Raw genomic sequence first — 24,249 nt, 5'->3', positions numbered from 1 at the left:
TGGGCTTCCTTTTGAGTGCCAGCACGGGGACACAGCACACAAGGTGTCGCTCCCTGGGTGAAGCCAGGCACCGAGCAGCGTGCAGACGGACACGACTAATCCCATCGCGCTGCCAGACTTAAGAGATTTAAACAGCAACATCTTAGCCTGTTCCCAGCTTGGCTGATGACATTGCGTCTTCCGAAGTTTCCTCCCGTGGTTGCAGGCTCCCTGCTTTATTTGCTGCCTTCAAATGATTGTTTCAGGGCTGGGCTTGACGCGAGGAACGGCTGCCTTGTGGGAACGCACTTGTGCTTATCCCTGTAGGGTTTCCTACACATTATTTCTAGCTGCCTGGGGTTTCTTTGGGACAAACAGACATTCTATAAGCACAAGCCTGTATTTTTCCATAAAATTGCTGCTTTAGCTTCGGACAAAAGCAGTTTGAGCGGCACCAAGCACCCAACAGAAAGGTGGGCGGGCATCAGACGAGCCTTTCTTCGGAGAGCACAGGCAGCTCATTCAAAAGCCAAGAGCACAACAGCCCCGAGAAGAGGGAGCACTGAACGCAGCTCCCTTCCCCTCCAAAAGCACAACAGCCCCAAGAGAAACAAGTTACTATACAACTCCCTTTTCTCCCTCCCTGCTTTATAGGGAAGATTTCTCATCCCAAAATGTAGCACTTACAAGCTGAAGGCACATGCTTCTGCCACCGTACATCAAAGGCAGGCGAGATTTGTTAATATCTTGCTTTGCTAGACTGAATGAAGCAAGAACAGAGGGCCACTGTACATAAAGTCTCCTACCCAACGGTTATGTGCAAGGTTATAAAAGACAAATTGCTGGCATATTTTCCCTGGGAGCTCTGCTGTTTGCAACCGATGCTTCCTGCTGCTCCAAGTCAGCCCCGTCTGAAACTGTCCGTCCGCAGTTATTTGAACTGTTTAGCCTCTTTTTCATCATGTGTATTTAATCTGACCTCCTTCCAACTTAAAAGGAAAAGGAAGCCACACATAACAAACACAGCCACGGCACGAAAAAATAAAAATCCTTCCTACGAAAACCTGACAGTGCTGCAAGGAGGGAAGAAGGAAAAAAAGAAAAAGAAAATAAAGACTTTTGTCGCAGAATTTGTAGGAATATGTGAAGTTAAGTCTTTTCCCTTCAAGTTACACTTCCATTGAGATTTTGTTCTTTGAAATTCACTTCAGAACAGCCTTTCTGCTCCTTTTGTTGCCCTGAATGAAAAGCAGCACTGAAGTCTAACAGATTTATTCCGAACAAAGAGGCAGAGAAGAAAACCCCGATCCTTAAGAGATACTGGGTTTGTTTTAATGAACTTATTCTTCAAGCATAACTACAGGCGATGTGTCATATAATTTGATTTGCATGAAGGAGGCTCCCCAGTTTGTTTAGCAGCAAGTAGGTTTAGGAAGTATTTTCCTCAGCTGTGCATTCAGCCTGAGCACTTCACCAGCAGGGAAGGTCAGCGAAGTAAACGCTGGAGGTGGTTTGAAGAGGGCAACAGATAACTTTATGGCCGATGACAGCAGCCAGAGTTACGTAGGTGAAGATAAGAAGCAATTTTCATGCTCCAGGGCAGAAGGTGACTCCTCAAACAGATCCGGAGGAACTCCCCAGGCATTGCACAACTGGGTGAGCAAGGGGGATGTCAGGGGGTGCATGGCTCAGTCTGAAGCATCACCCAGCAGTCAGCACCACGAGCAATGTGTGGCAAAGGACACCTCCGGGGCAGCCTGGGCTTTCCAGGGTGCTGAGCAATAGCTAGCAGTGAGCTGGAGGCTTCTGAGAAGGCAGAGTTGGATGCAGGCTGGCACAGGGCAGGGTTCTGATGGGAAGAGCAGCTTTCGTTGTCAATCTCCAGCTGGACGAAGGGACAGGATTAATCACAGCACATTCCTGATTCACCAGAGGTCTGTCAGCAACAAACTGAGCCTGACCTGGCTTTTAGTGAAACCAGTGGGAGTTTTGGCAAATATTTCAACGAAAGCAGTGTCAGGCTTACTCCTTCAGTTCCTATTGGCACCATTCATTTGGGAGGAAGGTGACAGTGCCACCAGCTTCAGTGCCACTTGTATCAGCTCTTCAGAGTGCAGCTGAGCACATACATCCCTGGAGAAGTGACCTCCTGCACTAATGCAGCACCTTTCACATAACAGCACTGACACACGACAGAAAGGTAGTGATTGTTCTCTCTTACGTGAAGGGAAATTGGAGGCAGAAGAACTGAACGGCACATAGACTTCACCGGCAGCACACTCAGATGAAAACTAAATATTAATTCATTGAGCCATTTTAGCCATAAGAGCATAATTCATTTTCAAGACAGCTTGAAAAGGGAAGCTTAGCTAAAACACCTGAAACTAAAATGAATGAGGCAGAAACTGTCACCTACCATTTTCTGTTTAATTCAAAGCAGAGTAACTTGCTTAAACGTATTTGAAAAGTGGATTACTAGCCTGGAAAACACAGCCACTGCCAGATCCGCTATTTCTTACTGGGCTCAAAATAACCACCCCTCCACCCATCCCAGAGACCCGATAACAGCTTCCAAATACCACGTCCCACTTCTCTGAAGCCTGCCCTCGCCACTATCTGATAGGAGAGGGCTGCGCCTTGCTTTCTCCGAACAAAGAATCACATTCAGTGCTGCAGCAACGACCAGACTTCGTCTCATTACATCTTTCAAGCGAGGAGTCAAAAACTTCTGTACGGAACCAGAAGTATGTGCCTTCATGCTGCAACAGCCCTGTGTTAAGAAATGGCATTTAGGCTGGACAGGCCCATTCGGAGAAGCTTGGTATGCCGTCTGCTGCCAAGACGTAACCAAAAAAACAGTGGCTTTATTTAAAAAACAAGGAACTGCCCAAGGAATTAATTCTTAATGGGAACAAAGGCTTTTTGATGTTTGAGCAAAAAACTGTCTTGTACTACCCAGGAATTTGTGTCTGAAAATTTGAAAATAGCATAATTAAGATTTGTGTGGCAGATATCTTCAGAGAAAAGCAAGTCGTGGTTCAACACTGGGAAACATACATGCCATTAGGCAAAAAATGACCCCTTCTGACATGGCTGAGGCTGACATTCGGCCTCAATTTTACAAACTTCCAAGCGAATGCTCAGTATTTTGAATGTAAAGCAGAATAGTGGCATTATTTGGATAAAAAGGCTTAATTAACAGCCATTATTAAGCTTCAGAGTCAATAATTTGATGAGCTAGAGGTAGACCTTGATCATTTTGTATACTTACTGTTTCAGGCAGACTTCTTGCACAGGAGTACATTTGGAAGGATTCTTACTTATCCTTAAAATCATTCATAGTTATCTTAAAAAATGAGCATTAAAAACAAACTGAGAAATCAGATAATCTGCCTATGCATGAAAATATAGTATGGCCTTTCTAATTTGAATTTCACAATTGTCAGTTTTGGTTAATTCCTTCCAAGAACCATGAGAAGAGCAGGAGGATTCACACTGTCCTCAACATGCTTCTAATGCTCAGAGTCCAGCCTAAGACTATGCCAATAACCAAATCCAAACAGGGATGGGAGCTGCTCACCTGCCAAGTGTGCTTCCAGAGACCCAGCTGATAAAAAGCATGCTAAGATGTTTCTGATTTCCTCTGAATAACAGAGTATTATCCTGGAGATGGGACAGGCTAATAATCTAAGATTTTACAGAGTCTGTCCTGCACAAATGCTCTGATTGCCAGATTTGGGATTGGGAAAGATTTCCTCTTCAGTCACGCTACCACCAAGATTTGGATATTCCCATCCTTCTCCATCACAGCCTGTGGATCATACGCCAGGATCAATGGTTTAATCTCTCCAAGCCTGGATTGCTTTAGAGAAACCCAACTTAACGACCTCACCCATGGGAAAAGGGACGGCTTCACAAGCATTACATAAATGTTCCAACTAGATGATCTAATGGTCTCTGATGGCTTTGCACTCTACCAACGAAAACCACAGTCGGTTCCACAACAATGCTCTGCATCAAGCAGCAGTCCCAATGACAAATTAGCCCATGTGCTTTAATTAGAGATTCTTAGTAGATTCGGATCAGGCAAGCTGAGATGATTCAGAACTATTGAAGCAAAAGACATACTGGTTATAAAGGAAAAAGAAATAATCTCCATCTTCTCATGCCTACAGAATTCCCATTAGTCATCTTCCCTTCAATTATTTATTGCAAAGCGTTTACACCACAGTGGCAGCTGCCTGAAAATAAAGGAGATTCTGTTCCCACGGTACATCTATCCTGCAATAAAGGATAGAGATAGATGTCCTAACCATAATGCTAATATTGATATCAGTAATATCATCTCAGCATAAACTGCTCTGCCTCTTCCTAAGCATGCTTGGGGTAGAATTAGCCAGACTGCAGCTGCTTCAGTGATCTGAGCCACACAGATACCCCAGTTACGCTGACAAGACTGTACAGTAAGTTTTCCTGATGAGCAGTGACTTTTCTGGGCTTACTTTTGTATCAGTGGCTAGCAGAGGAAGGCCACGGAGAGTTTTGGTTATAGCACTGACATACTAAACCAATGTCTGTACGGGCAGATACAACACTTAGACAAGCCTTGAAATCTCACCACTTAGTCCCACATTTTGCCCAGACAAAAGAAACTTAAAGTCTTAGCCTCTCTTGCTGCCTCCTCCTCAAACGAGGCCATGGAAACTAACAGCAAAGAAAACCTACAGTAGGAAACCCACCAGAAACCAAGTCTAGCCAAACACACTTGGGCATTCACACAGACGTGTATCTGCTGTTTTTACATGCATAGTGATTTTCTAAACTATCTTCCTGGAAATACGTACCAGAATAATACACAGCGGAGTCACAGTACATAGTAGGAAGTAGCATTTATATAGGTAATACACACACAATTGTTAGCTGTGTAATTTTCTTCACCAGGCTCTCTACTTCCTTTTGTTATTTTCACTCTAAAGAGCCCTTAGGGGTTTTAAGCTCAGATAAAGAATTAATCTACATTAGCTGTCTCAGCTTATGTCTGGAGTAAGAGGGAATGCTGTGAGCCAATGGAGGAATAAATCAGAACCAGTGTGGGAGCCAACTCCTACACTACAGACAATGTATCCCAGTGCTTGATTTATCAAAATGAATTTCCTTCTACTAGCCATACAATTCTAGCCTCCTTGGAACATCATGAAATATTCCCTTTTGCAGATACACAGAAAAAGAAAATAGCCTGGCCTCTCTCTTCTTGAAGATTCACACTTTTGTAAACTTTTTTTCAGGCCGCCTTGATCCATCTTCTTTCTACAACCATTTAAGGATGTCTGCAAGCTTACCTAGACTGTATTAAGAGGAATGCCCTTGGCTTTGTTCTTGTTGCTCTACCAGCCTCCGTCTACCTCCTGCAGTCAATAGTGCTGCCCACCAAACTGCAAACTTACAAAGGGAAGATAAAATCTACATGTGTTAATGTCAGTGTAAGACACTTTTAAGGCCATGGTCTATTCCAGGTCTGGTTGATTTAAACCAAACAACGTGCAATGTCAGTGTTCAAGAGGAACGAGCACGTGCAGGAGCAGCCAATCTGGCACTCACGTGCTACAAGCAGCTCCTAAGTCCATAAAGATGACAACGCACCGCTTGTTGGGTCTGGAAGGTTGCCTTGACTTCATGGTTCACAGTCCAGCTGCCAGAAGATCTTGCTGTTTAATCGAGCCAACCTTCCTTTAGTTGATAAAGGAGAAAAGCCACCGGTGACACTAAGCTGTCATTCGGAGTGGTACTCAATTCTGAGCAGCATGAAGCTGGCTCAGGGAGGAAAGGTGCCGCAACAGCTGCCGATGTTGTTATTACTACTGCAATCTGCGAGGTCTCAGATCCTGGTGCTATCAAAGCTGCATCCTTCACCAGCTCTAACTTCACAAAACACATCAATCTGGTGTGTTAATTATTTCATTCAGTCACCACGACTTACATTTAACTGTCTGTGACACGGCGACCTTCCCAATACACACGATATAACATAAGACTGCTCCTTTTCATCTACTGGCGAGGCTACAGGAACTAGATACCATAATGACAGGTGACTTACAGATCTCGTTAGGTTAATAGGTGCCTGATATTATTGTAAGGTGTGTATCTTCCACGCCTTGCAGGTTTATTTTGCTTCTTTGAAATCTGAGCAGTAACACCTAGCCTGAAAGACTAGTATTTTCCCAAAGATATATTAAATCACAGCCTTGTCCTTTAGAGCAATGTTCTAACCTCAAAACACTTTCATCTGTCACATGATCCCAGAATTCAACAGCTTTACCACTGGCTTTAGCCATGTCTGAATCTGGTTTGCATTCAGGTTAGCCCACTGGTATCATGAGAACTCAAAAACCCTGGAAGTATTATGCATCTTCTCTGCACTTTCTGTTTTGGAGAGTCTTGGATGAGAACTGGCACATGAACGTTGTGGGTTATTTCCTAAAGAACAGGGGTCCGTACCTACAACCTTCTGAATACTGCAGTGCTTCTAGTCCAGTGTTGACAACTGCACATACCTATTAGAGGGTTTCAATCCAGTTTTCACAAAAGTAACCTCCGATTTTGAACGTTTCCATTTTTATGGCCTGTGAAGAAACAGATGCTCACTTACAAGGCACACACAATCACTACTGCATTTTACAAAGTGTGTAATCGCCCTTTCTTTTGCCTCCAATCCTGCAAGTGTACTTTCTGTGCCTAAAAAGAAATAGCACAAGAGCAACTTCTGTAACAAAATTTTCAAGCAGATTTGTAGAAACAAAAGAACGAACCAAAACAAAAAACCGCACCAAAGCAGCCATCACTTGATAAATTGGACTACTCAGCTAATTTCCAACTTGAAAGTGCATGGCACTTTCAAAAGAATTAAGTGAATTTGCCACTGGCTTTAAATTACTGTCCTAGATCTTACTGGGCAAAACATCAAAGGAAATTAAAAGAAAACTTGGAAATACTACTGTACAGAACTGAGTGCTACTATCTAATAAGTTTTCACTGTATGCATTGCTTCCAGAGGGAGAGAGGGCAGAGATGAGAGGAGGTCTGATGAGTAAAACACTTGAGCACGCAGTCCAAGTGTGCCTACAGGCTAGTCTTCACCATCAAGTTCACTTGAGTTAAAACTTCAGCATTGTCTCCTGCTAGCATCACACCTACACACAGCAACCCTGAACTCAAGCTGACAGACCCACAGGGAAAACACAGCTAAGGGATCCCATTTCACCAGCTGCAGCCCCAACCCACCAGAAACACAGACACAAATTTGTGTACGAGTGTTCCCAGGCCTCCAATGCTTTCCCCTTTCCATCGATGTGCTTGGAAAGAGACAGAGGAGCTCTCACAATTTGCATGAGATGAATCCACAGCACGGCTTGGCCAACTCTAATTTCAGGGAACTCGGGATATGCTGCCAAAAGCTTCTCTGCCGCCAGCAGACAGCCCCTCCGTGGAAGCTCGCCCTTGAGATAACTCATCCAGGCAGGACTAACACCAGTAGCATTTCTAATATGCATAACCAGAGGGATTTCAGTCGGCCTCTGGACCTTTAGAGCCTCCTATTCCACACGGGCTTTGGAATGGATTGCTCTCCATAATGGATGTCTGTGGTTTCATTTTATTCCTGTACATTAAACGCCACTTCTATGCAGCTCGAAGCACCCATTACACTGTCAGAGCACTGAAAATGTAAGTGCTGCAAGAGTTAAGACCTCCGATATTTAAGCTCCTATAAATAAATAAATACAACCACACACACACACAAACCCTCTTTCCTAACAAATTGGCCCCTGTTTATCTGTGACAGTTTATAACAGCATTAGAACTATCTAACTGAAGTTATAACCTGTTTTATTACCAGGGAGATCAAAGCAGCACCCTTCCCAAGAACAAAAAATTATTACTACCGCCTTGGTATCTCAGGGAAATTTTTGCCCAGATTCAGCACTTTCCAGGCCAAGGCCCACTTTTATTGCGGCAACACCTCCAAAAATGCGAGTGCAAGTGGCTAAAGACTCTCCACAGAACCATCACGACTGTTTTTAGACACATCCTGACAATGTGCCAGACGCCTATCTGAAAGCTTCAAGAGGCTGCCAGAGCAATTCATCCTCTGAACAATGCTCCCCCCTCTACTCCTGGGAGATCTTCCTAGGAGGTACAGTCTGTACTGTACCAAAAAGACCTTTTTTTTAATCATTTAAGCTGGAAACTTAAATTGTATTTGCAACTGGTCCAACCAGGACTCTAACACCCTCAGTCTTTGAAGCCAGCCGTGAACTGTCCACCTAGAAAGCAGTCCAGTAATTCCTATTTATGTTCCTGGCAAATGCACCTAAATTCATGATATATTTTAGGCCTCCTACCACAAATTAAATGCACTGGACTAGAAAACACAGTCCTCACTTGGTAGCAAGGGGCTAAATGCATTTATGATTTGGGACTAAGACAGTTGTAAGCTTGGCCATGTTTGTGCCTTTACCTTGTTAGCATGTAAAAGAAACTCTGACAAACTTTTGTTGTACATTTTTTCCACTTTTTAATGACAGGGTGAGATTATTATACCTGTATTCTTTCTCGATCAATCTGTAATTGGTTGAAGTTTTCCCAGTTTTTATAAACTTTCATCAGTAACTTCCATAGCTCCTAGCTGCATTTGTGCTAGCAAATACAACCCCATGGCAAAAGAACTACAGGAATGTGCAAGAGGCCAGTGTGAAATTCAGAACCAGTCAGCACAGCTGGTACTAGTGAGGTTGGTATTTCCAGCCTGTTGACACCTCTGAACAATTAGCCTGGTATCTAATTAACAGGAGACAGCTCAGCAGAAGCTCCAGAATGCAAGCAGCAGTTTTGGATGCTTCACAAGAGCTAAAGAGGCTTCACTGTTAAGAAGATGGAGTGAGAGAGATCCTGAAAATCAAGACTGTCACATCTCAAGCTCGATACCCAGAACTAAAGCAGCCAAAAGTCACAAGACACTTGCAGAAATACTGCTTCTACTTCACAAAGTAAGAATAAGCCACAAAATAGGTACAAGTCCTTTGCATGTCATCAGTGCCTTTGAAGTCCAGAGGATTAGTTTCACAGAGAACTGCTTAAGAAATACAGTAAGCACCAAAAGCAAGGGAAGACAGACTCAAGCTAATACGGATTAACAAAAAAAGAGAAAGGACTCTGGGAACGATAAGTTGCATGGTCAACTTACACACCAAATAAACTTTAGACGCAGCCGATAAATTGGGGAACTTAAAAAAATGATTAAAGAATTAAGAATAAAAATAAATTTTAAAAAAAGAATAAAGAATTAATTAAAGAAAAAACACCACTGTTAACTCAGAAAGAAAACATCATATATTGCTCTGAAGAGTTCAAACTTCTTGCTGTCAACAGCACCAAGGTTTTTAGCTTTCCTGTTGAAAGCTTTGTAGTTATTACCTTCAACATTAACTGGTAAACACAAATCATAATAAAGCAAATGGAGGAAGAACACGAGTAGTTATGGAAAATGTGCGTAGCACTAGAGAGGAAGACAGCTACTTATATACCAGGAATGGGTTCATGGTAGCTTCTCTCTGCCCTGGACAAAACAGAGCTGGGAAGGCTATTCTGGAAAATAAAAACAGACAAACAAACTATTTTGCTCTGTAATTACAAGATCTCCCTATATTGGTTCCACTACAAACTCTGTAGGTACATGAGAACTAAGAGGTTAATTTAACTTTATTTTTATTTTCTATCATGGAAAGAAAGGAGCAACAGGTTGCTTTTTGTTTATACTAAGACACAGTCAAGATCAGAAAACTAATTTTAGGAAACTGGTAAGGGAAACACTCCAGTCAAAGTCAGACAGTGCTGTTTAGCCTCTGTGGAGAGCGAATCCTAAGGCTATTAAATTCTAGACTTTGGATTTATAACAACTGTTGTTAGCAAACAGGTAAGGTTTTTAATTCTATCTTCACTTTACATTCTGAAAGCTAAACTCACTGTCCTTATCACAGACTTAGGAAGGTTTGCCCAGAGCTAAAAACATCTACTACAAAGTATAACTACGTATGGATTGTAGAGCTTTCCCACCTGTGCCTCCTTCCCTTTCATTACCACAACGCAGGCTGCGAAGGCAGTAAGCTTCAAGAAGCCAGGGTTGCTCGTAGCTGCAGAGCAGACTGCTGATTTATTCATTCTCTGGCTGCAAACTGAAATCCAGCACTGCTTCTGTTTCTATATAATTTAAAATAATGATTCCAAACACGTTGAGATTTACTTGGCTGTCAGCAAGTAAACACAAATAAAACATGTATTGGGCCATGCATAGTTAAAAGAAACATTTAAATCTCCCCCCTTACTTTTATTGTTTGATTTTGTTGTTGCTCTTTTGCTGTCCCAACAGGGTCTTCTGTGCTATGCGTTATAAGCTTCAAAAACACTAAGGCACTTGCAAAAATGAGTAATCCTATAGAAGACTAATAATGGGATGCATTATACTCTGCTGACATACAGAGAGCACCCATAAAACAGCTGGCAGGCTTGACCTAATGTTCTGCCATGATGATATGATCTGCAAATCTGAGCTGCTGCCGGCGAGACAATGGCTGTAACTCGAGAGACTAGCTGCAAATTTTGGCAGGCAGGGTTCCCACCCAACAACGCTTATCTGCCCTTAAAGTTTCAACTGGGCAAATCTTGCCCATAATAATCTCTGTCAGCTCTTCGTTCCCAGGCAGAAATAATTGGAAAGTTACAAACTGGTAACACGGATAGGAATGAAGAGAGAGAGCACAAAGATGCTGGAAATGCAGGGGTGGGAAGAGACCTTGCAGCAACACAGCTACACTCAGCACTTGGAAGTTTCTGCACCTTTGACAAAGAAACATGTCAGAAGAAAATAGTACAGCAAAGCATGCCTAAGCATGATCTGGGATCCATCTAAAAATTGGATAAGAAGCCACAACTGGAATTTTCCAAGGATGTGAATGAAATACAGCTTTCAGCAGTCCCTGGTTTGGGGTGTTAACTCTGCCTGGCTCCCAGTTAAAATCCAGGTACAAAAGCCCCAATCCATTGCTGCTGCAGGCACAGGTCCTTCCTTCCTGGTTCCAATGGCTACCCACAGTGCTGCTCTTAAAAAACCTCTCCCTAACATTTGCTCCCACACGTAAATCCAGCCAGGCACAGCTCATCTTTATCACGTATGCTCCATTTCCACTGTTACATCTTCGTTCAGTAATTCAGCTTCACCTCAAGGCCGCACGCTTCTTGTTTCTATTATTCCATTACTGCCACTTCTCCGCATTCCTTTCTGTAAGGGGAAGGAGGGCTGGGAAGCAATCACTTCATCAGATCTCTTTTTCTTTTTCCTTTCTCATTCTTCAAGTGAAATGAGCAGTATCCAATAATTCTTTACACAACAGAAAACAAAAACAAGCAAACAAAAAAGCTAAGCAGCTGCACTAAGACTTAAGAGGTACTTCTCTCCATCCATTCCTGTAAAAAAAGTAACACAGCTCAGCTGTTCTGTTGTGAAAACTCAGAATTTCTATCAACCCTGACCAAAATAAAAGTGAAAAAAAAGCATGAACATACACACACAGGCACAAAAAATCTGGTAGATAGCTCAGGAGAGCTCCCCCTCTGTGGTCTCCAGCACTGCCCCTCCCCTCACAGCCTCTTCTAAATAAAGAATTTTCCACTTACTGGACACATGCATTTGGACTGCTCTTTTACCGATTTAGCACAGATGAAGTTCCTTTCAGAAACACACAGAAGAGAAGAACAGGATGCAAGCTTGTACAAACAAATTCTGAAGCACACGACCAGTTTATTTTGTGTTGAGTGAAAGCCACTAGGAGACTAACTTCACTTTCTAGAAATCAAGGAGAGAGTGGGAATCTTGAATCTGAGAGCTTGCAGGAAAAAAGGATAAGTGCATGTTTCAGAACAGCCTGTCAGCAAAAAGCAGTGCAATGTGCTTTTTGGATGAGGATGTATTAATGCAGCTGAAAGCATTATATAAAAACAGGAGATGAAAACTGAATCAAGATGCAATAAGACATGAATGACATGGCTTTTTCTTCAGTCCTTACAGTATTTTGCCCTAATTTAAAGGAAAAGGTTAAATCACATTAAAAAGAAGAAAAAAAAAAAGAGGATGCTTAACAAGATAATGCATTGACAAACCAGGTGCATAAAACCACTTAGTGCTTTTCTATACATAAACGTCTACTGAAGTGAAGTGAGTTTTGGGTTTTCCTTCTGAAATAAAAAAATCTGTTGCTGGCCACATGGCAATACATGGGCCTTCAATCCACCCTGAACTTATTCCTAACTGATTAGCTGCAATCCAAATAAATCCACCTTAAACTAATGCAAAATATTCATGCAGGGTTTTGCACCAATTTAGGTAAATATATTATCATCGTACCATTTTCCCCCTTTTTAAGCAACATCTCCCATGAAGCTAACCTGATGTAGGTCTAAATGTCTAATTTGATATCCTTAAGCACACTCTTCTGACAAAGAAAAATTTACTTAATCTGGGCTGCTCGTACAGCCAGGTACTCTTGCATCCAGATGCAGCCAGATTCTTGCATCCTTCTGGAGCCTGGGCAGGAAAGCAGCACACCAGAGTGCACTTAACGTTGCCAATTAGCAGCAGCCTGCAGGAAGGGGAGCACAAGGCAAGCAGCAAGTTGAAACAAATATGAAATTTGCTCTAATTTGACATGATGTACTGCTATCAGTGCTGTGAGCCTCCTTTGATCACAGACTGGATTTCGAGACAACTTTGCAGAAGATATATGAAGTCTGAACATGAAACCAAGACCTCATGGCCAAGCGTATCAGAAGTCATCACAAATCAAACCATTAGTAAGAAAATCTTATTCTGCAGCACTCTCTCTTCCTCTCTGATCCTTTGCATTTCTGCTCACATAAATCACAAATGTAGCTGCCAGGGACTGGTTTACATTTGAAAAATTACTGCCATTCCTAAGACATGACGCAGCTGATTGTAACTCAACCACCACATGGTATTTCAGCAGAGTAAATACTTCTTTGAGACAAGAATAGTCCTACGTGCTGGTCCCTCCAGCAGGGAAAAATATAATGGGTTTAAAAGGTCACCAATAACTATTAGGGGTAATTACCTGTCTGTTAAAAAAATAAAAATCTATTCAATGCCCCCCCCACCCAATAAAAGATGATAGATTGAAAACTTGGGGGCTGCTACTTGCCCCTGTAACAAATAGCTGCTCTTGGTAACATGGCCGAGGTATTTCAGCTCTAGCAAATGGCCCCGCTGCTTTTGGAACTGGATCAAAACAAGCCAGCCCCTTTCAAACAGCCACCCGTGTATTTGCATAGCTGGAATACAACATGTAAATCCCTGGAATGGGATGTGAAGAGGCAGAGAAAGCTTGGGAATTAGAGCTGCCCAAAAGTTTCTCAACTTTTTTCTTTAAAAACGTACCAGACGAACCAAAATACTTTCCACTAAACTACTTGAAGTGCTTTGTTCAATTCGATTCCCTTGGGCCCAACATTTTACGACACTTTCTACCCAAAACACGACTGATTTTACTTTGAGTCTATAAAGATTACTAAAATACAAACAATTCATTGATACACCTCATTGACCAGTGAAGTTTTCTGGGCTCATAATAACATATGAAGTTATACATCTAACAATTTCGGAAGACCATAGGCAACAAATAATACCTTTGGTTTCTCCTGCTCCTTCCAAGCAGAACATGGCAATTTGTGGCTTTCAGCCTTTTGCTGCAAGCTCTAAGTTTGCTGTTGGGTTGAAGCATTTCGTGGTGTGTGGAGCAAATGCTCCATTACAGCCTTCAACTGCAAAGGCTCAGACACAATAACATGCCCAGTCCCAGCACACAAGCTCTGTGAGCAGCTGTTATCCCCAAATTCTGGGTAAAGAGACATTTCAAGAGGTGACCACAGCAGTGCCTCCAGGTGCAAGCCACCAACCTCACCTGAACACGAGCTGTTCTGGACCTCACGCCTCTAAGCTCTTTCAGCAGAACTCCAGTTGAATTCTCATTGTGGGAGACCAGATTTGTGGATTGAAGGGAAGATACGTACACAAATCACCTACAGAACTGTAAATAAACACTTCTCATCCTGTTAGCTCACAGTCAGAGGAGACATAGAAAGCATGCGTACCTGACACATCACTGCTGTCATCTGGAAACTGCTCTGGCTGGAAACCCAGCACTTTTTATTTCTGAACTGGTTTTGGGCTGGCTCAGTTCCCCGCCCTGGCTTACCACGCTGCCGTTGCTGCTTTTTCAGACTGCATGAGGCAGCAATCAAAAAAATGGGGTCCAACTACTTCTGATAGCAGCCTGGATACACTGCAACAGAACATCTTATCAGGGGGATTGGACTAGACGATCTTTCAAGGTCCCTTCCAATCCCTAGCGTTCTGTGACTCTGTGATCTTATCATTCCACAAACTCCAGATTTCTCTCATACTTCATGCTGAAGCCAAGCACCGAGGGCACGGTCTCTTCCAGTCCACAAAGAACACTTACAGGTTAAGAGCAGTTGATGACTGAAGAAAGAATTGCTTTTACAACTGAAGTGGAATACTTAAGCTAAAGTTAATGCAAGCCTGTGTCACTGCCAGCAGGAAAAAAAAATAAATAACTGTGGATTCCCTAAGTTAATCATTTTAAAACAAGCAGAAAGTAAAAGTTAAAAGCTGCGGGGAGCCATTCAGGTATTCTTTCCTCCAGTGCAAACTCTTTTGACAGAACAGAGTCTGTGTGAAAGCCATTCTGCAAGTGCCAACTTCTTTTTGAGAAAAGCACTGCTCCAAGAATAGGCTACTTCATTGAGTCTGGAGCAAAGACCGTCCAACTTCGGTATCTTTCCTTCCCAACCTAGAGGTGAAACGTATTGCAAGGAAGCTTAGGGAGGCCCCCAATTGCTGCTTCAAAAGGCATGATGTTGCCCAGCAGACGATCAGCAGCGGTTCTGTCCCTTTACAAGGCTGAAGGTTCCAAACTCACATCTGTTACTGGGTTGAAAAGTCATCGAGAGTGAGAAACTGAAAGTCATTTGCCTCTCACATATGTTTCCCTTAGGATGCTGTAATTTCCAGTTTCAAACTCAGTCCATATGCCATCAGCAGTATCCATGCTAAAGGTAGCACTCATAGGTTTAACCAATTGAGAACAAAACTCCTGGAAGACAGCAAATCCATTTGAAACCTCAATCTGTAGAATATAACCCAGGAGATAACCCATTCTGAACCGAACCGCAAAGATTAGACAAGTGACACTGAGTCACACCGTTAACTTCTCGGAATTTCCTACTGTGCTGGTATGATTTACGGGGGTATGTTTAAAAAATAAATAAAAAAGCAAGCAGCTCTGGGTTAGTTTCCAAACTGCAGATTACTAGCAAACCCTGTGTGTGTTTGTTGTTTCTAAAAGGAATGAACTTCTAGCTTTACACTTCAGAACCATCAAATTGCCCACGCTACCAGTGAGTAAAGTTCTTACCCTCCACGGGCCCACACTACAAGAACCAGTGGCATTGCCCTCATCGCAGCCACCTTCATATTTTGTACCACCAGGCACCCTGGCTAGCAGACATTATCAGCACAAGAGGCTCACAATTTCCTTTCAACCCACGTCAACCTCTTGAGACTGTGGCATCATGAGAAGAAGCTTAATGTCCCTGCTCTGAGCTTTTCCATACAGAAGTGGATCTTTTCCATCTCATGTGATCAGACTACACTCTGTACTAAGCATTAGTACCCCTACAGACTGAAATCGAGATCCTACAACCAGCCATAAACACGCTTACCCTGCCTATGACGAGTAGGCCTGATTATTGTTTCTGACAGTCACATTAAGCAGGAATGCAGAGAGGACTGGCACCTGAGAGCAAAGCTTTAACAGGGCACGGGATGCAACTGCAGACGGGAAACTGACAGCTCTGCGAATATCAAACTGACCAAATTAAGATTCATTAACACCACCTATCAGACACTGCCTGATAAAATTTGTCACTGCATAAATAATTCTGTCTACTGCCTGGGAATTAACTCCATCAGCTGTGTTGCAAAATAAAAGCAAGAGTGGAAGCAGTACAGCCTCTAGGTCAGTTTGGTCCATGAGTCTGCAGGCAGGGGAAGTGAGCATCCTTTTCACACAGCTGTCTGAACGCACAGACCTACGGGGACGCTTCCCACCAGCACTTTTTGGTCGGCAACATAAGGGAAGAGGTAATTTTTCCTCCACCCTGCTTACTCACAAGCCAGTGCCCTTTGTGGAGAGGAGATGTCCTAATCAGCAGTTGGCTGAAGCCAGCACACAAAAATCACCCCGGAAGCAAGATGAAATGTTGACTAGAGGAGTGCCTCTGATTCATCCCGCTGCCCAAGGCCATTCTTCAGGTAGCAGAGCCTTACTCAAAGCTGTGCTTAAAAAAAAAAGGGCACAGAAAAAAAAAACACACAACGATCTAGCCCAGCCATTCAATTATGATTATGAAGCTTATTTGGTTGTAATACCCAACATTTTTAATTCCCGACGCTTGGAGTAATCTCACTAAGTCATACACTCATACACACGGGCTGCCACGTACAAACAGCCTGGGCTGTTGGCTGCCCAGAAAGAAGCAAAGTTCAGGGCGTACAGCACTCCACACCCTCCCGGTTACCAGAGCAGAACTAGATAAGGCCATGCTGCATACGGTACCTCTGAAGTTATTTAGCCAAACTTAAGCCACAGTCCTGCAAGGAGCAGGCTGCCTCCCTGCAAAGCCACTTTGCAATCGAGTTGGTTTTCAGAGTCACTACGCAAAGCTGCGCTGGATGAGGCCCCTCATTTTTCAGCCCAAGGACTGAACTTGAACAAGCAACCTCATGGGAGCTGGGGCAACTGACACTTGGCAAGCATGAAATGAGAAATTTGTCTCGCATCAAAAAAAGTCCACCGAGGAACCCACAGGGCACAAACGAGCGCCCTGCATTAAAATAAACTGTAAGGAGCTGTGTGTCAGTCATGGCTTCCTGCATATCGTTCCCGTCCAATTCTTGCAATCAACCTCAGAATTGTGTGGTTTTTGATTTGTCACACTCACAAGAAAATGGGAACTTATCGGCAGCACCACTGGTTATGTTCCGCCTAGAGAGAGGCAAGCCAGTGTCCAACCCCCTCCTTTTAATTGTTATCGGGACAAGGCAGAAGGCACAAGGTGCCAGTTAAGCCTTCACTGCTCCTCCCCTCACCTCAAAATATCACTGTCAAGATTTCCACCCCCCTGCAAAGCCATCCCCCAGAATCCCCAATTCCCACATTGCAAACTTCTTATCCTGGCGTTACTTTTCCTATCCACAGCTCCGTTTGGGGACAACAGCAGGCATTTCTGCTGCTACATTAGATCTCTCCGTGCTGTTGAACACGCTGCAGAGGCAAAACTACAAAGGTCAGTCCTGAGCCCACAAACCCAGAGCTCCAAGGGCAGGCGCTGAACGCAGCCTCCATCCCCACAGGTCCAAAGAGTGGATGCTGGCGGCTGAAACTTGAAAGTGGAAGAGGGCAGAAACTGGGAAAAAAGAAGGTAGCAGTGGAGGAAGTGTGGGGAGGAGAAAGGAACCGAGGGTCCGCGGGGCTGAGCAGCAGGGGAGGAAGAAAAGGCACAGAGCAGGGGAAGCGAAGGGAGGTGCTGCATGGGGAGGGCTTGGGGGGGGGGGGGGCACAGGGAGCTGGGAAGGGGGAGCAAGGGAAAGGGGGGAACAAGGAGAAGGGGGGAACAAGGGAAAGGGGGGAGCAAAGGAAAGGGGGGAGCAAGGGAAAGGGGGGAGCAAGGGAAAGGGGGGAGCAAGGGAAAGGGGGGAGCAAGGGAAAGGGGGGAGCAAGGGAAAGGGGGGAGGGGGGAGCAGCTGGGGCTGGCACTCACCGACGCCGTACTTCTCCCGCTTGGTGGGGATCCAGCGGGCCATCCCGGCGGCGCTTCCCCCAGCACGGTCCCTGTGCCACCGCCTCCCGGCCCGGGCCGCTCCGCCATGCGGGACAACTGCCCGCAGCCGCCCGAGTGCCGGCCGCCGCCGAGCGGCAAGGAGCGGAGCAGAGGGGAGGGAACAAGGCCGGGGGCGGCCCGGCACCGCACGGCTCCGCCCGCAGGGACTCACCTGCGGCCGCTCCTGCTGCTGGAGCAGCCGGGGAGCCGCTGGCTGCAGGCTTTGCTCGAGCAGTGAGCCATTAAGGAGGAAGGAAACTGAAGGGTTAGTTTAAAAGTAGTGTGGAAAAAAAAATAGGAAGCTTACGGGGCTGTGCTCTGCTGAAGATATGAGGCTCTTGCTTGCAGGGCTGGGTGGGTTCCTGGTGTAAGACTCCGGTGAAATGGGACTTGCTGGAGAGTTTCAAACTGGTGACAGAGACACAGAATGGTTAAGGCTGGAGAAGCCCTCCAAGGTCATCTGGTCCAACCGTCCCCCTCCCACCAGCATCACCCGCTGTGTCCCCAAGCACCACATCCAACCTCTCCTCCAACACCCCCAGGGACGGTGACCCCACCACCTCCCCGAGCATCCCATCCCACCGCCCGACCTGCCCTGGGCTGTGCGGACAGCTGGGGGTTTCTACAAAGCCAGCTGGACCTGAGAAGGTCCAGGTCCTTCTCCCTCGGGGGCTGTAAGTCACCAATGTGCTTCTTATCCTTGCAGTATGCCTGTCTCCAATGCCAAGCAGTGAACACTGCAATAAGTGTGACTGTTTGAAAACGCAACCACCTGTATAACTGCACTAAAGCACAAGAATGTGGAGAAAAAATAATCTTATCTTCCAAGTGAGGAGCGCTAGGGGCAGCCCTGCTGCTCAGCTCGTGCAGATCACTTCATTGCTGAATCCCAGCCTCCATCCCTCCAGTGTGTTCCGAGCATACCTTCCATACCACGCTCTCCCATCTATGAGTTTCTTCTAAATTTAATTTGCTTTCATCTCCACTGACGCCTCTAAGTGGCAGAGTAACATAAATGAGAGTTAATTACTGGTAATTTGCCCTCTCCGACAAATAAACTTGTTCTTTGCCAGCCAAACCTTTAAACCCAAGGCCACCTGATATCACAGCACCACCATACAATATTTTGTGCTTTTTAACAATACCTGCTGGTCTGTCATCTGACAAGAATGCGTGGCCTATGAAGCTGTTGCATGCCCAGTCCATTACTCATCCAGCTGTGATGTGCTGTAACGTTACGCCCAGTTCCCACTAGAGAGCCAAATCCTTCTCTCAGACGATGTTTTGATCTCCCTAGGGGTGCTCCCAACTTTGTTCAGCTGTGTGCTGCTGAAGCACCGAGCAGCAGAAGATTAAACGTGGACACGGGCTCTTTCGGTACCTGCACGGCACCTGAAGGGTCCACGCGGAGTTTGTCAGTGTGTGGAACAAGTTGTAAAAACAAAACAGCAAGATTTGCAAGCTGGAACTGGTTAACTAATCTGTTCTGTACAAAACACTCACTCAACCCAGCCAACTGTGCCTCTGATGCTGTACTGACACCTACCTGAAGTCGTCGTTCTTACCCACAAAGCCTACGGTACCTCTAGCTGAAGATTCAGTAGAGCCACTAAACACAGACCTTGTAGGGGTTTTGTGGCGAGCTGAGGGCTTGCAGGAACGGCATGGAGGCATCCAACAAGTTCATGCACTTGTATGAAGAGCAAATATTGAAGCATTTTGCAAATCGTTTTACTCTGGAAGATTCACCCAAACTTTTTCTCTAAAAGGAAGCTTAATACTGCAAAATTCTTGGAGACCTTAACACAAAGAACAACGCAATTAGGCTACCAAGACAACTAAATGGGGTGACGGTCGGTCTAAGCCCCTCTGATCTGATTTTGCACTGTCTGGATTCAAAAATATTCCCCTATACCATTGGGATAAGGCCTCTCTGTGGCCCTTTTGCAGTGTGTGGCAGAACAAACGATGCAGAGGAGACGGCTCCTCTTGCATCACCCCACATTCCTCCCTGTCCAGGGAACTTTCCATCCGCCCTGGAGGGCTGCTTTAGCCATGCCTGAAGTGTTGGTCTTGTAAAAGCTGCAGTACTTCAAGCTAAACATTCCTTGCTGCAGTTCAAGGTGTCACGTGCGTGCTAACACCCAAGCTTAGCTAAAATAACCCTCCTTCACAAGAGAAAAACACCTCTTTCTTTTCTGCCAAAATTTTCTTCTGTTCCATTTAGTGACGCTGAGCAGTAGTTCTCTGTAGCATCACCCCAAAACGAGAAGAGAGGCAGCTTGGTAAGCGTCTGGAGGTGACCAGGGAGGGACTGTTCAAAGTGCCTGGACCTGAGGCCATAATATTAAGGGAGAAAAACTCCCTTAAGGAGGAGGAAAATGCAGTGAGTTTTTGAAAGCCCACCTGTATTCTGGCTGCCAAGGCCTTTGGCTAGAGGTTCTCTAACCGAGTCTGCCTGACAGCCTAGCACCTTGATTTTAAGATTCCTGATTTTATAGTTGAGCTGGCTGAGCTGCATCAGTATTTTCCAACCCAGTTAAAGCAAATTCTTGGCAGCAAATGAAAAACAGAGCAAAACATGAAAGACAGACAAGCAGCAACTAGAGTAGCTGCTTCTTTTTTTGTTGTTGTTGCCTTTTTTTTTTTGAACGGAAGTAAGGGTAGTTGGCGTATGATTCATCAAATACAATGATTTGCAAATATTAGGGCACATGGAATAGGAAATTGCAGCTATCACTGAAAGTCAAGTTTTATTTAGGAAACTTTTTATTTAATCTTATGTTACCAAACACGTTATTTTTTTAGTTTTAACGCTTAAGTGCAGTTTAACCAGGGACACTAATAGTAAACAGTCTGGACCCTGTTCTTCTCTGCCCCAAACAGAAGATAGACAGCTAAATTCCCATCAAGGTTACAATTAGAAATTAACTCTGTTTACATAAATGCCGTATCAAAGCCACAAGACTGAGGTCATGCTGCACATCAGAGTGGGAGAGAATTTGGGTGACGGGGGTTTATTCATGTTAGTACACTAAGAGCGCCGTATCACTTCTGTGCCTTTTACCTTTCACAGCTGAAAGAACAACGCAATTGCAATTGATCTGACTGCTGGAGTAAATCCTTTATGTACACTTGTCACTTCAAGACATGAAGTTAGAAAGAGCCACATGTCCTAGAAACATTTCTCAAGTACTACCCACCTGCATCTCTTTCTTTGTGGAATAACTGGAGTTAAAGAAACGTAATTCTAGTGCCCTCCTATGTCCCAAATAAGAACTACAGCAGCTAAAGAATGTACTCACCTTCAGTGGATGAAGGGAATAGGCAAAAAAGTTTTTCCTGAAGCACTAAGCACTTTCCCAGTTGGATTTCCAGCCTGGATCCTACCTAGCTAGGTGTTGTGCATATACAACCAAAAAAATATGGTACTGGAATCAAGCAGTTTACAATCTAAATTAACAGAAAGGACGTGGAAACAGAGTGGAGAAAAAATAATAAAATTGTATTGTTCCACAAAACATTAAGTGGTTTTAGCACACCCACAAAAAAGCTCCTACCACAACTGAAGTGACCTCTTCATGAGTGTAATAGTTCAAGCCTTCCTGCTGATGAAGGATCAGGTCTACTTCAGAAATTGACCCTTATTTTCTGATCACTAGCACAAATAGTAAATAAAAACCAGCAGAGTAAGCAATATAATCAGCTAAATATGCAAATATATTCATACACCACAAATAGGAAAAAGCCCCATTTATACCCAGCTGCCTGCACACGTTTTATCGTGGAATAACAATTAACCTTATCTGAAGATCTCACGGCCCAGATATATAGTTATATAGCTGAAGATTTCACTGCACATTTTGTTATCCAAGTAAGGCAAATGCTTGTACGATAATGGTAGTTTGGTTATTTAGTTGGCATTACCATACTGTCAGCTCATTTTGTTGTTCTGTTAATGTCACAGGGATATTTCTAAACAACTTGTCAACAAAACCACTGTACGGACCACCAATTTCACTAGCACTTTTTTTTTCTCTTCTTTCTGGATTACTCTATACCAGCACAGCTGCGAGAAACAGCAAGCATTCATCACCTAAGCTGTGATTTGCAGCTACTACTACCATCTTTTGATCATCACCTGGGAGTAAGGTGCAACAAACTTGTCCAGAAGCACTTTTTGCTACTTGAGAGTGAAGAACAAGCACAGGACGGTGTAATCAACAAGTCCATGAATTATGTCAAGATCCCTCTCTTCTGCAAATACGGTTTGTTCAGACCTCCTGCAGTGATGGAAGGAAACAATTTCTTCACTGGAAGAAGTACACAGCAGCTCTGGGCACAGCTCATTGACCCAAGGCCCAATATAAATGGGTGTTCACTGTTTCCGTTTTATTTATACGCAGCATAAATTGCTTCTTAAGCAGAGCATTCAGTATTTCTCTGAACAGAGCAGCAAACTCCCCGGGAGGCTAACTGCATGTGATAGCAAACAGTTATCCTACACGGTATTCTGGGCTGGTAAATAAGCAGAACTGTGGGCAAATGTGCTGCTGAGAGGACCAATAATGGAGAAGATGCAACGTAGAAGTTGTTGCTTTTGTGTAAAAAAAAATCCCCAAAGCAATTATGTGATTATGAAGCCGAGTTTCCTTCCCAAAACTGATGCACGTCTTGGGGACAGATTTGTAAAGGTATTTAGATGTTTAATGATGCTGTTAACGATGCTAGTAGGAATCTGAGAGTTACCTCAGAGCTAATTCCTGTGGAAATTAATGTAGGAACAGCAAGTTTCGCTAAAAGCCATTCAGGCTTAGATTTGCTAGTGTATGTCCCAATTAATAAAGACATGACACTGCATGTCCCAAGCACCGTGCCGTGCAGCCTTAGTAGCTCAAATCCAGAAGCTGCAGAGATGCTGTCTTCATATGAATTACTCTGTTGAGTTCAGCAATGCCCAGAATCTTCCACTGTTAATGACTCTAGGACCTGTAGTCAAATAATAGGCAGGTACAGGTTTCTTGAGAGGTCAATAGGACTTGATTTCTCCTCATCAGCAGCAACTGGCATGATTAGCATCCCTAGCATGGGCCATGGCTGCAGCCCCAAAGCTCTGCAGTGCCCTTGGATTCCCTTCAAGCCAGCCCTGTATTTCTTCAGCCCTAATGAGGCAGAGCTGTTTGTTTCAGTACAGTTATGCCAATGATAAGCTGAGGTAACATGGTGCTGAGTAGCAGAACAGTTTGTTAGACAGTCTTATTGCTTTTTCTCAAGAGGGATTCTGGATGAAATGTAACCATCTCCGTTCCATGATTTTATGCAAAAAAATCCAAAGCCATCCAAGTACCGAAACCTGACTCCTTTTCAATTAAACAGGAATGGGGACTATAACAACCCTTAGGCAGCTTTGAAAAATTCTGCCTTGATGTAACCCTAAGTCAGATGAACAGGTTCTGAGTAATCAGTTAGTTGGCGTTTCTATTTTAATAGCTTTGTATTTTCATGTCTGAGTTTATTAAAATTTCAAAGCTTAGTTTTCCTACCCCTCCTCCTTCTGTTTCTTATTAAGGAAAGAGAAGAATCTTCCCATCTAGTCTGCATTTTATCCAGATGGTGATCTCTTCCTTTGTTCAGGCATGAATCCTATCCATGCAAATCAAAGCACCAATCACGCAATCAACATCTGCAACAGTTGCAAAACTCATTAGGATATTTTGCTTCATTAGAAAGTGCAAGGTGTTAACACCACCTCTGTAACGCTTAAGGGTATGTTCAATGCTGCAAATACCAGCATGATGCATGCATGCATTTACTTACCTGCACCAACTTGATACAAGAAGGCCAGACCTTACTCCCATAAGTTCTGTTAGTCCTGTAGGTTCTGTTAAGATACCTAAAACGGTAGAGCATTCAGAGATCTTGCTTTAAAACTGCTTTTAACTATCTTCATCATCTACAATTCACTTGAGCCCATTTATTGCTGCCACATGCACTGATAAAGAATCCCATGGGCCAGCAGCAAATTCAGCTCTCCAGCTCATGAATGAATTGCTGCTGAAAGCCAGACTTTATTATTCATATTAGTAACTCATTAGGTGGGCACGATCCTCAGTGGATGTAAATCAGCACAGCTTCACTGAAATCCATTTTGTTTGCTTTTCACATTTCATGCCACAAATGTTGCTCTTAGCGATAACAAGAAGGGTTGTGACTTTAATTTTAGCAGGAGATCATCTGACTGCTACA

At 44.0% G+C, this 24,249-nt stretch overlaps 1 protein-coding gene across 3 annotated transcripts in view; it reads right to left on the bottom strand.

Moving 5' to 3' along the window:
* The window catches only part of DOCK5 (dedicator of cytokinesis 5), a 112,384-nt gene that overhangs the window by 66,867 nt on the left and 21,268 nt on the right, over nt 1-24,249 (bottom strand). For 2 of the 3 annotated variants that reach the window (XM_038167006.2, XM_072027232.1), the window contains 3 exons: nt 23,821-23,896; nt 22,145-23,686; nt 18,311-18,411 (listed from right to left, as the gene is read on the bottom strand). In XM_038167006.2, the coding sequence (XP_038022934.2) occupies nt 18,311-18,411; nt 22,145-22,236 (193 nt within the window). In that variant the 5' untranslated portion in view covers nt 22,237-23,686; nt 23,821-23,896. Of the gene's footprint in view, nt 1-17,943; nt 18,197-18,310; nt 18,412-22,144; nt 23,687-23,820; nt 23,897-24,249 lie in introns of those variants that run through there. The other variant, XM_038167005.2, reaches the window with a different exon arrangement.

This window comes from Anas platyrhynchos, chromosome 23, assembly GCF_047663525.1.
Source record: "Anas platyrhynchos isolate ZD024472 breed Pekin duck chromosome 23, IASCAAS_PekinDuck_T2T, whole genome shotgun sequence".
NCBI classification, from domain to species: domain Eukaryota; kingdom Metazoa; phylum Chordata; class Aves; order Anseriformes; family Anatidae; genus Anas; species Anas platyrhynchos.
This window is presented reverse-complemented; position numbering and strand designations above follow the sequence as displayed.